Source organism: Nilaparvata lugens, chromosome 7 (assembly GCF_014356525.2).
Source record: "Nilaparvata lugens isolate BPH chromosome 7, ASM1435652v1, whole genome shotgun sequence".
NCBI classification, from domain to species: domain Eukaryota; kingdom Metazoa; phylum Arthropoda; class Insecta; order Hemiptera; family Delphacidae; genus Nilaparvata; species Nilaparvata lugens.
This window is the reverse complement of record NC_052510.1, coordinates 52432694-52445970: the sequence shown is the minus strand read 5'-3', so window position 1 is coordinate 52445970 and position 13277 is coordinate 52432694. Positions and strand designations below refer to the sequence as shown.

Genomic DNA, 13277 nt, shown 5'->3' with positions numbered 1-13277 from the left:
TATTCTTGAGTGTACTTCCAATACACAAAAAAATGGCCAATTTGTATATTGAAATTTTAGTAAGTAAGTAAGCTTATGGAGCATGAGATTATTTTCAATTTGAGACCAATTGCAAGTTTTTATCATGTATCAGACTCGTTTTAGAAGCACTCGATTAACAGTAAAATTGCGAAAACATAGATAGAAATCGCCACTTTCTCAATCAGCTGTAACTTTAGAATGGTAGTGAAATCGAAAGTATTGTTTATGGAAGTGCAAAAATTCCCAAAATTTTAGGGCTTTTTAGGGGTGAAGCCGTCCTCTGGCATGTCAACAAATTCCAGATTCGGATTCAGCGCCCCAAAATACATATAAAACCGACAAGGAAAATTCTTTCGGGGCTGTTTCCTGATAAACGACCATTTGACTGGACTAAACGTGGACCTCACAAACACAAGCACAAGATCTCAACCACAAAATGGCCGTTTACACACTAATGCCAGCGCCCCAGATTTTCTCATCTGTTCAAACCCAACCCACACAATTGAACAGTCACATTCTTCTCTTTTCAATTTTATCGAAAAATACGTTTTTTATGGTCTTTCTGATAGGCCTTCATATATCTTAAAACTACAATAAATTAAGGTACTTCTAGGAGGTATCATGAATATTGATAGAAGATTCAAATAAATAAGAAATATAAATTATAATATATCTACTTTGGCTCCTATAGAACACTCACTATAAAAAATAATATATGAAACAATAACTATGAATAAAAATGGAAATCTACGTACCATTTCTAAAATTATTCAATCACAACAAGTTAGTAATCACTAAAGTAGCCCTAAAGAGAAAAAGACGAAACAAAAACTGTATATTTTGACGGAAATATTTACAAAATATTTGACACATAATACACATCTATAAATCTATGTAAAACTACCAAGGCAACTGTTTTCCATCGTACTGATAAAATCCACCATTGTGCGATTGTGACATGGTGTTGAATAGCTGTATGATTTGAGGAACAGCTTGGTCGATTTCCAAAGGCGCTTGCTTGCCGCCCATGTCCGTCTTGATCCAGCCTGGGTGAATGCTCACAACAAGTACCTTATCTTCTTTCAAATCAAAGCTCAACGACCGTGTGATGGCATTTAGAGAAGCCTAAAATGAAAATAGCAATAATTTACTTTACTGAATTGAAATAGTGCTAAATCTAATATAATAATCAGTTCTTTATAAAGCATGATTGATTGGTTAAAAAACAATTCACAGCTATAAGATAACAAAAGAGTCAAATACCATAATTGACCGAGCGAAGTGAGGTCTAAGATTCAAGTCGACGGTTTGGCATTTCTCTTAATGTTTAAATGTTTATATGTTGCGCATTTACGGCGAAATGCGGAAATAGATTTTCATGAAATTTGACAGGTATGTTCCTTTTTAAACTGCGCGTCGACGTATATACAAGGTTTTTGAAAATTTTGCATTTCAAGGATAATAAAAAAGGAAAAAGGAGCCTCCTTCATACGTTAATATTAGAGTAAAAATCAGACTATAGAATTATTCATCATAAATCAGCTGACAAGTGATTACACAGTGTGTGGAGAAGCCAGTATATTGCTGTATTTCCATAAGGTCTATAGTTTCAATCAGGTACTTGTGGATGAGAATACTGCGTGAGGTCTACTGTCCACAGAACTACTAGTTAATTCACTTGGATAACCATCCAATCTATAACCTCAATAGAGGAATTTCGCGAACAATCGTTGGTGCTACTATTTCAAGATAATTTGTCGATATCACTGGTCAGGCTCATCTGATATATAACAATTATCGAATGACATAATTTTCAGGATACAGTGGAGGAATCTCGATATAGTACACCCCATTATAGTACATTCCCTGTTGTATTTTTCTGCAGTCCCTTGAAACGTCCATATAACTTTCAACCCTGATATACAGAGGGTTTATAATGTTGCGCACATACAAATGAACATGCCAGGAGAAAGTAGGGTTTTATTGATTGATTGATTGATTCATACAATAAGCACATCATCAAAATGATAGGGAGAGAAAAATAAGGTAACCTTGTGCTATTCCTCTCCCAAATTTAGATAAGGCTACACATAATCCGAAATAGGTCAAGTCTTGTAGTTGTTCACTTCACAAAATTTTCAGTCCTCAATTATTTTCACAAAGTAGATTTTTAAATTTAGATGCTTCAGAACCAACATATTAGAAAGCATATATGTTCTCATATTCTGTATGTGACTATACCAAGATAACATCACTATTTATGTACAAAAACATATGCAAAGTTATTCAATGTGTACAGGTTACAACAGGTCTGCAGTATTATCTAGTGTCGTTTTGCCATGAACAACGAGTGTTCCTTCTTGAACAATTTTTTACCAGTATTCAACGCCTACAGATTTTTTTCTGTGGGGTTATATCAAGGGGTTCAATAACTATAAATAGGCCTTATACTCTGAATGAACTTAAAATGAACAATTCAACGGAGATAATCAATATTATTTCAGGGATACTTCCTAAACAACAGTGAGGTAGAACCAATTTTTGCATGTATTTATGAACAAGGCAGACATTCCTAACTTATCAGAAAATGTTTTTGTTATAACTTTCATGAACATTATATACTTATATCCATTATTAAATTTCATAATAATTATTACCAACATTTTATAACACAAGTTCAAAATGGCTGACTTTGTGTTCATTAATGCATACAAAATTCGATTTACAACACTTTACTTGTTGGTGCTTTATACAGGTAGAGCTCAACAGATTTTGTCAATTTTTCATGCTTATCGTATGTTATTAAGGATTATTTTTTTAAAGGTTGCATTTGTCTATTATAGACACATTTATTTACACCTTTCTCTTCAAAATTAAATTTCCTACATGTTCAGTAAAAAAATATATTTTGTGATTATTGTACATTTAACATAGTAAATCTGCTTCAAACCTTAAAGGACCAAGTTTCGCGTATTACGTCACATATCTTAAACATTACTGGAAACGGTTTTATTCAATTTTTCACTTCATTGAAAAATTAGGTTACTTCACATCTTAATTAACAGCCAACAAATACCCGTAGGGCTTTGTTTCAGCAGGGGAACTGAAATTCAGACGAAATCTTTTACCCTGTATAAGGTATGCGCACACCGATGCGTACAAATTCAAGAATGCGGTTTCCAAACGAATTTTTCGTTGTGAAATATTTGCAAAGCTGGGGCACGCACACTGGGAAGCGAAATAATCGCAATGTGGAGCACGGGAATATTCGAGTTGTCCTAACCAAACAGTTCAGCACTTTTATCATCTAAAATTGACGGTACTACTGTAGGTTACTTCATCTCAATTTACTGAAGTTCATCATGATATCATCATTAAGCCCTACTATTACTTGCTGTGGCGGCAGACTCTGAAAAAGATGAAAGGCCAAAAAATGTGGGAGCATGTCATTAATAAAGATAACTTCAATTTGGAGAATACCATACTCTTGTACCACAATTGAGGAAGGATAGGCAGCTATCCTTATATTTTTATAATCTGCATGACTAAGATCATACAATATTGGATAGGTATAAATAATCTCCAACAATTGTTCTGTGTTCGCTATTTTCCTACTTGTGGTCGTGCAATGTATGTTACTGTTTACAAGGCAGACGAAACTAGTGTAGTTCCAGAGCTCGCCACAAAATTCGCAACGCGAAAAAGCGCTTCAAATGCTGCATGTAGCAAAAGTTGCGAATATTTCGCAACGTATTGGTTTGCGCCAGCACATACACCGCAATGGTATTAAATTTCCGCACGGCAAGTTCTCCGAATTGAATTCGCACCGCAACAAAACTTCGCAATATATTCGCGTCGGTGTGCCCCTGGTAATAATTTGGTAACCAAGCATTTTCGGACCTATGTTAATTAGAACTTTTTTCTTCTTTTGATGTGAGGAATCACGCCCTGACTTATGGGCACCTTTTTCAGAACACTCTGTATATTATGAAATGATAATGTACAGTACAATAATTGCAATTTACCTTGCTACACCTGTAAGGATAGTAGCCGCCCTGTTGATTTTCAGCTATTGAGCCTAGGATTGAGCTGATGTTGACTACAGCTGCTCGGGAGCATCCTAGTGGTAGCGATTCGTTCACTTTTGAAGCCTGCTTGAGAAGAGGAATGAATGCCTGTTGACAGACAATATAAAACGGTTTAAAAATCAGCACCATGGGCCCATTTCATGAAAATTGAAACGTCATGTCCTATTTCGAACTATGTGTGACCTTATCTAAATTTGAGAGAGGAATAGCACAAGGTTACTTTATTTTTTTCTCTCCCTATCATTTTTGATGATGAACTTATTGCATGAATCAATGAAGAATATGAATCATGTACATTATGCAGGGTTTAGTTCTGTTTCTTGAAAATGTAAAAGCACTGAAATACAGGTTTCAGTTCCCAAGATTCTGCAGCATAAAATAACCTACATATCGATAGTCAACAACCCTTCTGACTGCTGTGATTTTTACTAACTATTTGAAGCATGTGTCCTGTGATATTATAGTAAATCTATATATATAAAAGCGAAATGGCACTCACTCACTGACTGACTCACTCACTCGCAGAACTAAAAATCTACTGGACCAAAAACGTTCAAATTTGGTAGGTATGTTCAGTTGGCCCTTTAGAGGCGCACTAAGAACGGATTTGAAAAAAATTCCAAAGATACGCCCAGAATCTGAGTTTTTCCAGCGTTTTCTCAGCTTTATCGAGAACAAATGAACAGAAAATGTTCAAATTTAGTACAGAAGCTCAGCTAGGGTGTAATAATGTTGTGTTAGGAGGAATTTGAAATAACGCCAAAGATACGCCCAAAATTAGCGTTTTTCCAGCGTTTTTTGCGTTTTCTCAGTTCTTTCATCAAGTAATAGACAGAAAATGTTCAAATTTGGTACAGAGGTTTAGCTTGGGTCTAAGAATTTTGTGATGAGGTGACTTTGAAATTTCATCAAAGATACGCCCATAATCAGCGTTTTTCCAACGTTTTTCTCAGTAATTTGACTTTCTGATGGAATGAAGCATGCTCAAATGAAAAATGCAGGCGAGCGAAGCGAGCTCACTTTATCTTATTTTTGGACGATCCAGTCGGGGGTCCCCTGGCTAGACAGATATGGCGAGCGAAGCGAGCCTGACGGCTAGTTTCCCTATAAAGGTGTGTTTTCCTATTAACGTTTCCACATAGAATAATGCACCAATGCTCTCCGTCAAATCGCTTCTAGATGAAACTACTTTTACCTACTCTTCTCTCCGTAATATCATCGAGAAACAATCGCATAAGTAGATATACCATGGTATAGGGCGTTCATTTCGCAACTTTTACTGTTATCTGAAGCCGATAGTCCACGTAGTTCTTTCGCGTGAAGCTGTGTGACGCTGGTAGTCTCTTTTATTGTGCCGTTCATACACTCTCACCAGGCCAAAACAGTAAAAATCGACAATAATAGACAGTAATCGGCTTGAGTTAACAGTAGAAGTTGCGACATAAACGCCCTATGCCATGGGATATCTACTTACGCTATTGTTTCTCTATGGTAATAGCTAGAAACACTGTGTTTGAATTAGGACTACTAATACTACAATTTTCCATGGAATGAATGAAAATATGAAATTTTGCCCCTGTATTCATCCTTTTTTCATCATTAATAATCAACTCATTCCAATTTTCACACTGGAAATGTCTTCAAAGGGGGATCCTGCGAGATCCTGAGGTCCACAGATTTCGATCTGGTCAATAATGAAGTCTTAATTCCAGTGTTTTGAGGGTTCAGGAAATAGAAAATAGTCGTTAAATTGACCACGAAAATAGTCGATTACTAAAAAAGTCATAAGTTTCACGAAAATTGATGACAGGATTGTTGGTGAACTAATTAGAATACCTATTCCAAATTCTATTTATGGCTTCTCATGAATTTCAGGTGTTTTCCGACTGATTGCAAGTTTTGAAATTTTTGTTGGACTAATTTTAGGTTTGTTTATTAATATTTTCTATTCCTATTTGTTTGAAATTTCATGATTTCTTTTATAAATTGCTGGAGATTATACAAGTTAATTTAAATGTTATGTTTGAATCACAACAACGTTAGGGTTTGAATTATAATGATAATTAAATAAGTAAATTGTTCAGGATTGTTTTTAGGATTTTAAAGCAAGAAAACAACAGTGAAATAGGCAATTTGAAAAGATTGATCAAACAACTTGAAACCAATAAAGACTTTAGGTTGGATGTAAAAGGATACTTGGTGGCCAGTATTGAGTGTGCGCAAAGCTATGTGGGGGCTCCTGAAAGTGAGATATATGCATAAAATGTATTGTATAAAGCAATAGCTGGGAAAAATTTTGAAGAAGTTTTGGAAAAGTTAGGAGATGGAAGAATGCTGTATCGAAGGGTATAAATGAGATTTTCGACACCCTGCAAGGAGTTTACAAGAATCTGAAAATTATTGCATAAGCATGAAGAAATGTGGATGTGAACATAAATAAACATACAACATTATAATAATTGCATCGATTTGTATCAATCACATTAAACTATTAAAAAAATTGGACACAGTGGATTGATTGGTAAGAAGAAAAACACAGACAAGAGATTCAAAGTCAGTTAATGATGATTCGGTATCCACCTGGATCTGTAGGTCCATTCATCTCTCATCATAATCCCTTCCATTGCACACGCTCAAGTAGGCACTGGACATCATATTGCCAGGAAAAAGTAAGAATATTTCCACTAGAAGCGTACTAGCATACATAATTTACTTCCATAGCTTACATACAACAAGAGTACCCACCTACTTTCGTATAATATTATCAAATATTGCTTAGAGAAATTATTCATTTCATTACCTTTGTAAGCATGAGTGGAGCAACACTATTGACTAGAAAATTGTCAGTCATCTGGTCGGCTTTAACCAAATTGACTCTGGTGAATTTCGATGAAACTCCGGCGTTGTTGACCAACAAATTGAGACCAGCATCCCCAACCACATCTTGCACTTGCTTTACAACGTCCTTGTAGCTGTCAAAGTCTTTCACATCTGCAAAAACATTAATTCTGTATTAATATGTTTTCCACAACTAGATAAATAATTGACTTTATAATTCATTAGTTTTTAAGATACATATAGGCATTGCCTCGACAGATCCTATATTAGTTACTGAAGAAAAATATTGATGGCTGTCATATCTTACTAATGTAGCCTATATGTATTTTTCAATTATGGGAATTGATATGAATATGTAAATCACAAAAGAATTTTTCATTCTAGTTCTCATTTATACTTACACAGAAGTATTAATAATTTGTATAGAAGCGAAGCTCATGAAAGGACTTGAGACTCAAGAATAGTATATGGTATACTATCCTCGTTTGTGACTTGACAAATGTCTTGTCTTGACTACAGTCTAGTGAATTTCAATATATTGGTCTCTTCCTTCAAAATAATATATGGTTCATTATTAACATCATTATACTATTAATTTGCAATGCAAGACAAAGTAACTTATTTCATAGACTAAGTAAATATAAACTAAGTGAGCTGCAAGGTTAGATCTGTGCTTTATCCAAGATTTTAATGACTATGGATACCTGACAGGCAGACATTTAAAATATAGCAGATTTAAAACTATAAAAGTAGCATGATAATTAAATATTGGTACACAATTAAATGGTTGGGAATGAGTGATCATTCCTCCATACACCGATACACCTATCATCAAATGATCATTCTATGACCTGAAATTACTGAATTCTTTGAACTGAGATGACTCAATTATTTGTACTTCTTACAGTTATAGTTATTTATTCCAATAGATTTCTTATGACTTATAACTGATTATCCAAAACTTGTGACTGCCACTTTGTTTGATAAAAATGCTGTGAATTTATGAATTTTAGAAATATTTCCCTAAAATGTTCTGGAAATATTTCCTCGATATTAAATTCCAGGAAATTTCGCATAACTAATGCACTCACCAAGCTGAAGTATCTTGAGATTGCCGTGTTTCTGTGCTAGGTCTGTTAATTCCTGCAAAGAAAACATGAGTCTAGAATTTAAACCAAAAATATTTGAGCTATTTGCAATCCCATTACCTCCAATTATACGTAAATTCCTCTTCACCAATACTAGCAAGGCTGATTTGTTGCGTCCAAAAATATTTCAACAATTTTAACTTGGTAATCCAAATTGAAATTTGGATAATCATCGAAAAATGTTATCAAAAATGGAATAGTAAAGAGTTGAATGATTTATAAATGAGGCAGTGATCAAGCCTCAGCTTCAAGGAGAATGGTCTGTTCTCCAACATGCATTTAGGCTTCCGAGTTGGGAGATCAACAGTGGGTGCAGTCGACCATGTAGCTGAGCGGATTGATGCTGCCTTCGAGAAAGGTGAGTCTCTTGCACTGGCTCTGTGTGATCTGAGCCAAGCTTTCGACTGTGTGGACCATGGCATTCCACTTGGAAAACCGAGTTTCTATGGTCTAAGGGACTTGGACCTTTCCATCTTGGGCTCATACCTATCTGGAAGGACTCAGCTTGTCTCCCTCATTGGTGCAAGCTTCCAGATTCTTCCGGTGGCTTTTGGTGTTCCTCAGGGATCGGTGCTGGGGCCTACTTTGTTCCTAGTCATGATAAATGAGCTCGACAACCATGGTTCATCTCTGATGTTTGCGGATGATGCATCTCTGTTGTCGTCGGGTGCTGAGCTTGAGCGGGTTTTAAAGGCGTCTGCGTTGCCATTGCCTCATCACTTATGGATTGCTCCTGTGGGGTCATTCGGCAGGAGCATCTTCCATCTGCCACTTCATGGTTCTTGGCTAATCGATTCCAGCTGAAGGAGGAAAAGACTCAAAGCATCATCTGCAGCTTGTCACGAGAACTGCGTGACTCTCATAAACCAGTAAAGCTGCTGGGTTTGTCTTGGATTGCAAACTAGCTGGAACAGTCATATACAGCAGGTAACCAGCCGACTCTCCCGCATTCGCTTCCTGCTGCTCAAGATGAGGGGCCTGGTGACGGAGAGGTATCTGGTAATGATGTATCACTCTCTCTTCCATTGCCACATCACTTATGGATTGCTCCTGTGGTGTCATTCGGGAGGGGCTGCTGATGTCCTGAGGCTGCTAAAGAGGGCTGTAAGATTTATAACAGGCAGCGACCACTGTAAGCCCATCTTTGCTCGCCTCGGTGTACTGACTTTGCTGAATTGGTGTAAGAGCATGACACACTGCACTATGCTCTCCCATGCTTTCAGCCTATGTACCATCTCCGCATACTACAACGGTCATCAGCGATTACACCCTTCTGAGCTTGGTATATGTCAAGAAGATACAGCAGACTCAAGCTGCCCGTAATGACATCCACTAGGCGCAGTGAGCTGTTGGATGTCCCCAGGAGACGCCTCCACCGATCACAGGCCAGTTATAGGATTTCTACCCTGAGATTCTACAACGAGCTGCCTAATAGTGTGAAGCAATTGGATGAGGCCGCCTTCAGGAGAACCGTCCGGAAGCTACTGTGTGACAAGGCATATCACAGTGTAAATCAATTATGGGTGATAATTTGAATTTTTACTGAAAGCGCGATCACTAGATCACTGCCATCAGAACTACATAGTACAGTGGGCCTATGTGTTTTGATGTTTTTGACGCCATCGATCCCACAATTGTGGGTAATGGATGAAGCAGAAGGTATTAAACAGTAATAAATATTAAATTCCTCTACTAGATAGGCTACATAAAAAAATCACTTGATATAAAATTAGAAAAAATTCAAACAAGATCTGAGTAAGTTAGATTAAGCTAACAGTTTATGCTACAGGACAAAAGTTCTACTCTAGAATATATGACTTTCATGACTTAAATTAAAAACAGAAAAACCAAAACAAATAGGTAAATATAGCGTGGGATATTATATTCTATTTATAATACAATACTAACGCTAGTTTTGAACGTTGACTATACTGCGATAGGGTATTAATATATTTGAGTAACTTACTTTTTATTTAAGGTATAAGTTAGAATACTTACTTTTGCTTGTTGAGGATTTCGACATGTTGCAAATATATTTGATGTTGCTGTATTTGCGGATTTAAGTAAATGCTGTACAAATCCTAAACCGATACCCCTGTTACAACCAGTGATCAAAATAGATTTCATTTTTGATTCTAAACCCACACTAAAACAATAGGAGCTAAAATCAACCTTACAAAAACTTGTTAAGCACTAAATTAGTAGATTTAACAAAAGTTTAAAAGAGAAATAATTCTTGCCTAATAATATTATTTTTGTCCACTTTCAACTCTAAATTACTTTGGTGGAAATTTTTAAAACTTGTCTTCCCTGGTCTGAAATCGATAGTTACATAACAAGCAACAAATTAATGAAATCAATATTGATAATTAAGGAATTATGTCCAATTTTCATTTATCATTACAAACAATTAGATATAAAAATCAAGGAATAATAAAATAAAATCTTTCAAGAATTCAAAAGTCAAAACAGAAAACAGAGGTTGAGAGCTTGAGAGTTGTTGATAGGTTATGTTTATGTTATCACATCACGTTATCAGAAACCGGAACTTATAAGTAGAAACGGGAACAACAAATCAAAATCAGCTGTTTGTGATATTTCTTGTCTATAGAAATTGTAAATTGAGGACGTTGAGGTTAGGATTACATCTTTCTTCACTCAAGCTCAAGGCACAAGATATTATTATTGAGCCACAGAATATCTATATTATGATTGTTTGTTCAGTTATTTTAAATACTTGATATGAAAATACTTAGCCTTTTTCCCATTTTTCAATAGTAAAATAATTGTTGATAAAAATGAATGTTTTTAAACCAAGAGTATGGAAACAAATCTCAGGTAAGTCATGTACTACAGTACACAGCACAGTATATTTCAATACTTAATTTGATCAATATTCTGTCTGTTTTTAGTATGATAATTGTAGATGTCTTTCCCGATTCATCTGCAAGGACAAACATATTAAAAGTGATGATCTATGCCTTTTTTAAGATGATCAATTGCCCAATTCATAAGAAACATTTTGGATAAATATAAACCCTTAACTGGTTTGGTGGGATCATATTTGGCCCCAGGGAATGTTTTTTCACTATACACTATAAATTCTGTTTCTAGGGCAGTCTGAGCGCTGTTACTCTATGATGTATTCTCTCAAGTCTCTCACCGCCCTCAAGTGAACGAAATTTCCACTCAAATTGAAAAACTTTTATCTTGTACATCCTATATTCTTTTTAGTTTACCAAATTTCGAGAGAACATCCATTCTCGAATTATAATAAATCAATCAATGAGAAAAATAAGTGTAAACTGAGCTGATTCTAGTTTATTTTGGAAATATGTTGTTATAGCTATAGTGAGATACTCTTTAAACTGTTTTACTGTCGTAAACGTGATGCTATGAGAACTACAGTTACCATGTTACTTTATTTAGTAACTATAAGGAGAACTTACAAACTAATCGTCACAACGTCCCACTTGTTTCAGTTTGTCAGGAATGGGTACTCGCAGATCTGAGTCACTCCCATATAGTAAAATGATTTTCAGGTCACAATTCAGGGTAACTGACGACTGTTTGTTTGTTGCAGCTGTAGGCAGTCGCTTCTACAAGGCAAGGGACATGGAAGTGAATAAAAACCCCATACCTACTGAGCTGGAGATAGCATTCGAAAAAATGAAATGGGCAAGAGACTATAATGAACAGGAGACCACTTTCTCGAAACTCTTCAAAGCGTTCAGTCGGAGAAAAGATGACCAGCCAAGAAGATTACTATTGGCTGACGACTTTACGTTTGAAAACATGCAGATGTGGCTGAAAGAGATGAAGAAATATAATATGATCGAAACGCAGCGCTACAGGGAGGATCGTCATGAGACATTAGGGAACGATCTGGCTGTCGCTCATTTCATCGTTTACAGAGGTGGGCGAGTCAAATTCTACGGTCATAACCACTGGATAAAAACCGTCAAAAATGAAGACTACTACGAAAATCTTCCGAAATCGTTCGATCCGACTATGTTCTTGGAGGCGGTCGACGCACAAGGCATGCAACTTATCTACGAGGCCTTCGAGAATTTCAAAGGACTGGCGCGATTGCGTTGGTTATCACTAAACGACAACCCTCATTTCAACGACTGGTGTCTCGATAGAATATCCTGTGAGCTAAAGGATTCGTTGGAGTATTTGGACATCAGCAACTGTAGAAAAGTCACCTACAGAGGTTTGACGTGTTTGTATAGAATGGAAAAATTGAAAGTGCTCAAAGTAGAGAATATTGCTGATTCGTTGGAGTTTCAGCTCTCGTGTCTTGAGCTCGAAGAAGCTATTCCCGAGTTGAAAATTGAAGGTGTTAATTACATGGAGCCTGATCAAAGTAAAAGAGAGGTTCAATAAAATTTGTAACATAAGTTGAGGGTAGTATATATCTAATAAAAATATCTAAATTGCAATTAGTTGATTTTTCATTGAAATTCCGACCGATTCATACTCTTAAATCAATGTGAATCATTATATCAATAAATCAACTTATATAAATGTTTTTTTTTCGTTAGGGCAGCTCTTGAATAAAAATCCAAGTTCCCTTTTTTAAAATAGTTTACTCACATGTTTCGGTTATGAATGATTCCATTATCAAGCGAATCACAGCCGAAATGGCATCATATGCCGAAACATGTTATGGGTAAACTATTTTAAAAAAGGATACTTGGATTTTTATTTCTAGCCTAGCCTATATAAATGTTGTATGCAATGGGTCTTGCAAGACCTGGCAATACATTGTAATTTGTGATGAAGAATCAATATCAATTGAACAATAATTGAATGGTTTGGACAGCGGCCGCTGCATTTTTAAGCTTTTTCAAGTTTCAAGAAATCTAAGTTTTATATTCTCAGTGTTGAGAACCAAAACTCCTTCAAACTCCAAAGCGATGTACAGTCTGTATGTTCAGTTAAACTTCATGCAACTTGGCAGCGTTTAGAGAATAGCCGTTCGTATTTTACAAGCCTTACTGCTGCCTAGTGAATAGGAATTCATTTTGATTGTTTTACTCATAACAATAGAATTACTACTTATACATTTTGTTTACAGTCAAAATAATGTCAAGACAGCAATATCATTTGAAAAACATTAAAATTCATTAAAGCTGGGGTTTCGTTTGTGCGTAAATGCCGTCGTCGACCACAACAG

The 13277-nt window shown here is 35.8% G+C and overlaps 2 protein-coding genes across 2 annotated transcripts; one reads left to right on the top strand and one right to left on the bottom strand.

The window, feature by feature from the left end:
- Positions 1–773: 773 nt before the first annotated feature.
- Positions 774–10634, bottom strand: LOC120348873 (C-factor-like). The gene is made up of 5 exons (XM_039433104.1): positions 10094–10634; positions 8039–8090; positions 6910–7100; positions 4047–4196; positions 774–1146 (listed from the first exon to the last, which is right to left on the bottom strand). Exons 1-5 carry the CDS (start codon positions 10220–10222, stop codon positions 922–924), a joined length of 747 nt encoding a protein of 248 aa, XP_039289038.1. The 5' UTR covers positions 10223–10634; the 3' UTR covers positions 774–921.
- A 63-nt stretch (positions 10635–10697) lies between these two features.
- On the top strand, positions 10698–12540 carry LOC111058211 (distal membrane-arm assembly complex protein 2-like). The gene is made up of 2 exons (XM_039433103.1): positions 10698–10933; positions 11679–12540. Exons 1-2 carry the CDS (start codon positions 10894–10896, stop codon positions 12482–12484), a joined length of 846 nt encoding a protein of 281 aa, XP_039289037.1. The 5' UTR covers positions 10698–10893; the 3' UTR covers positions 12485–12540.
- The last annotated feature ends 737 nt before the right edge of the window (positions 12541–13277 follow it).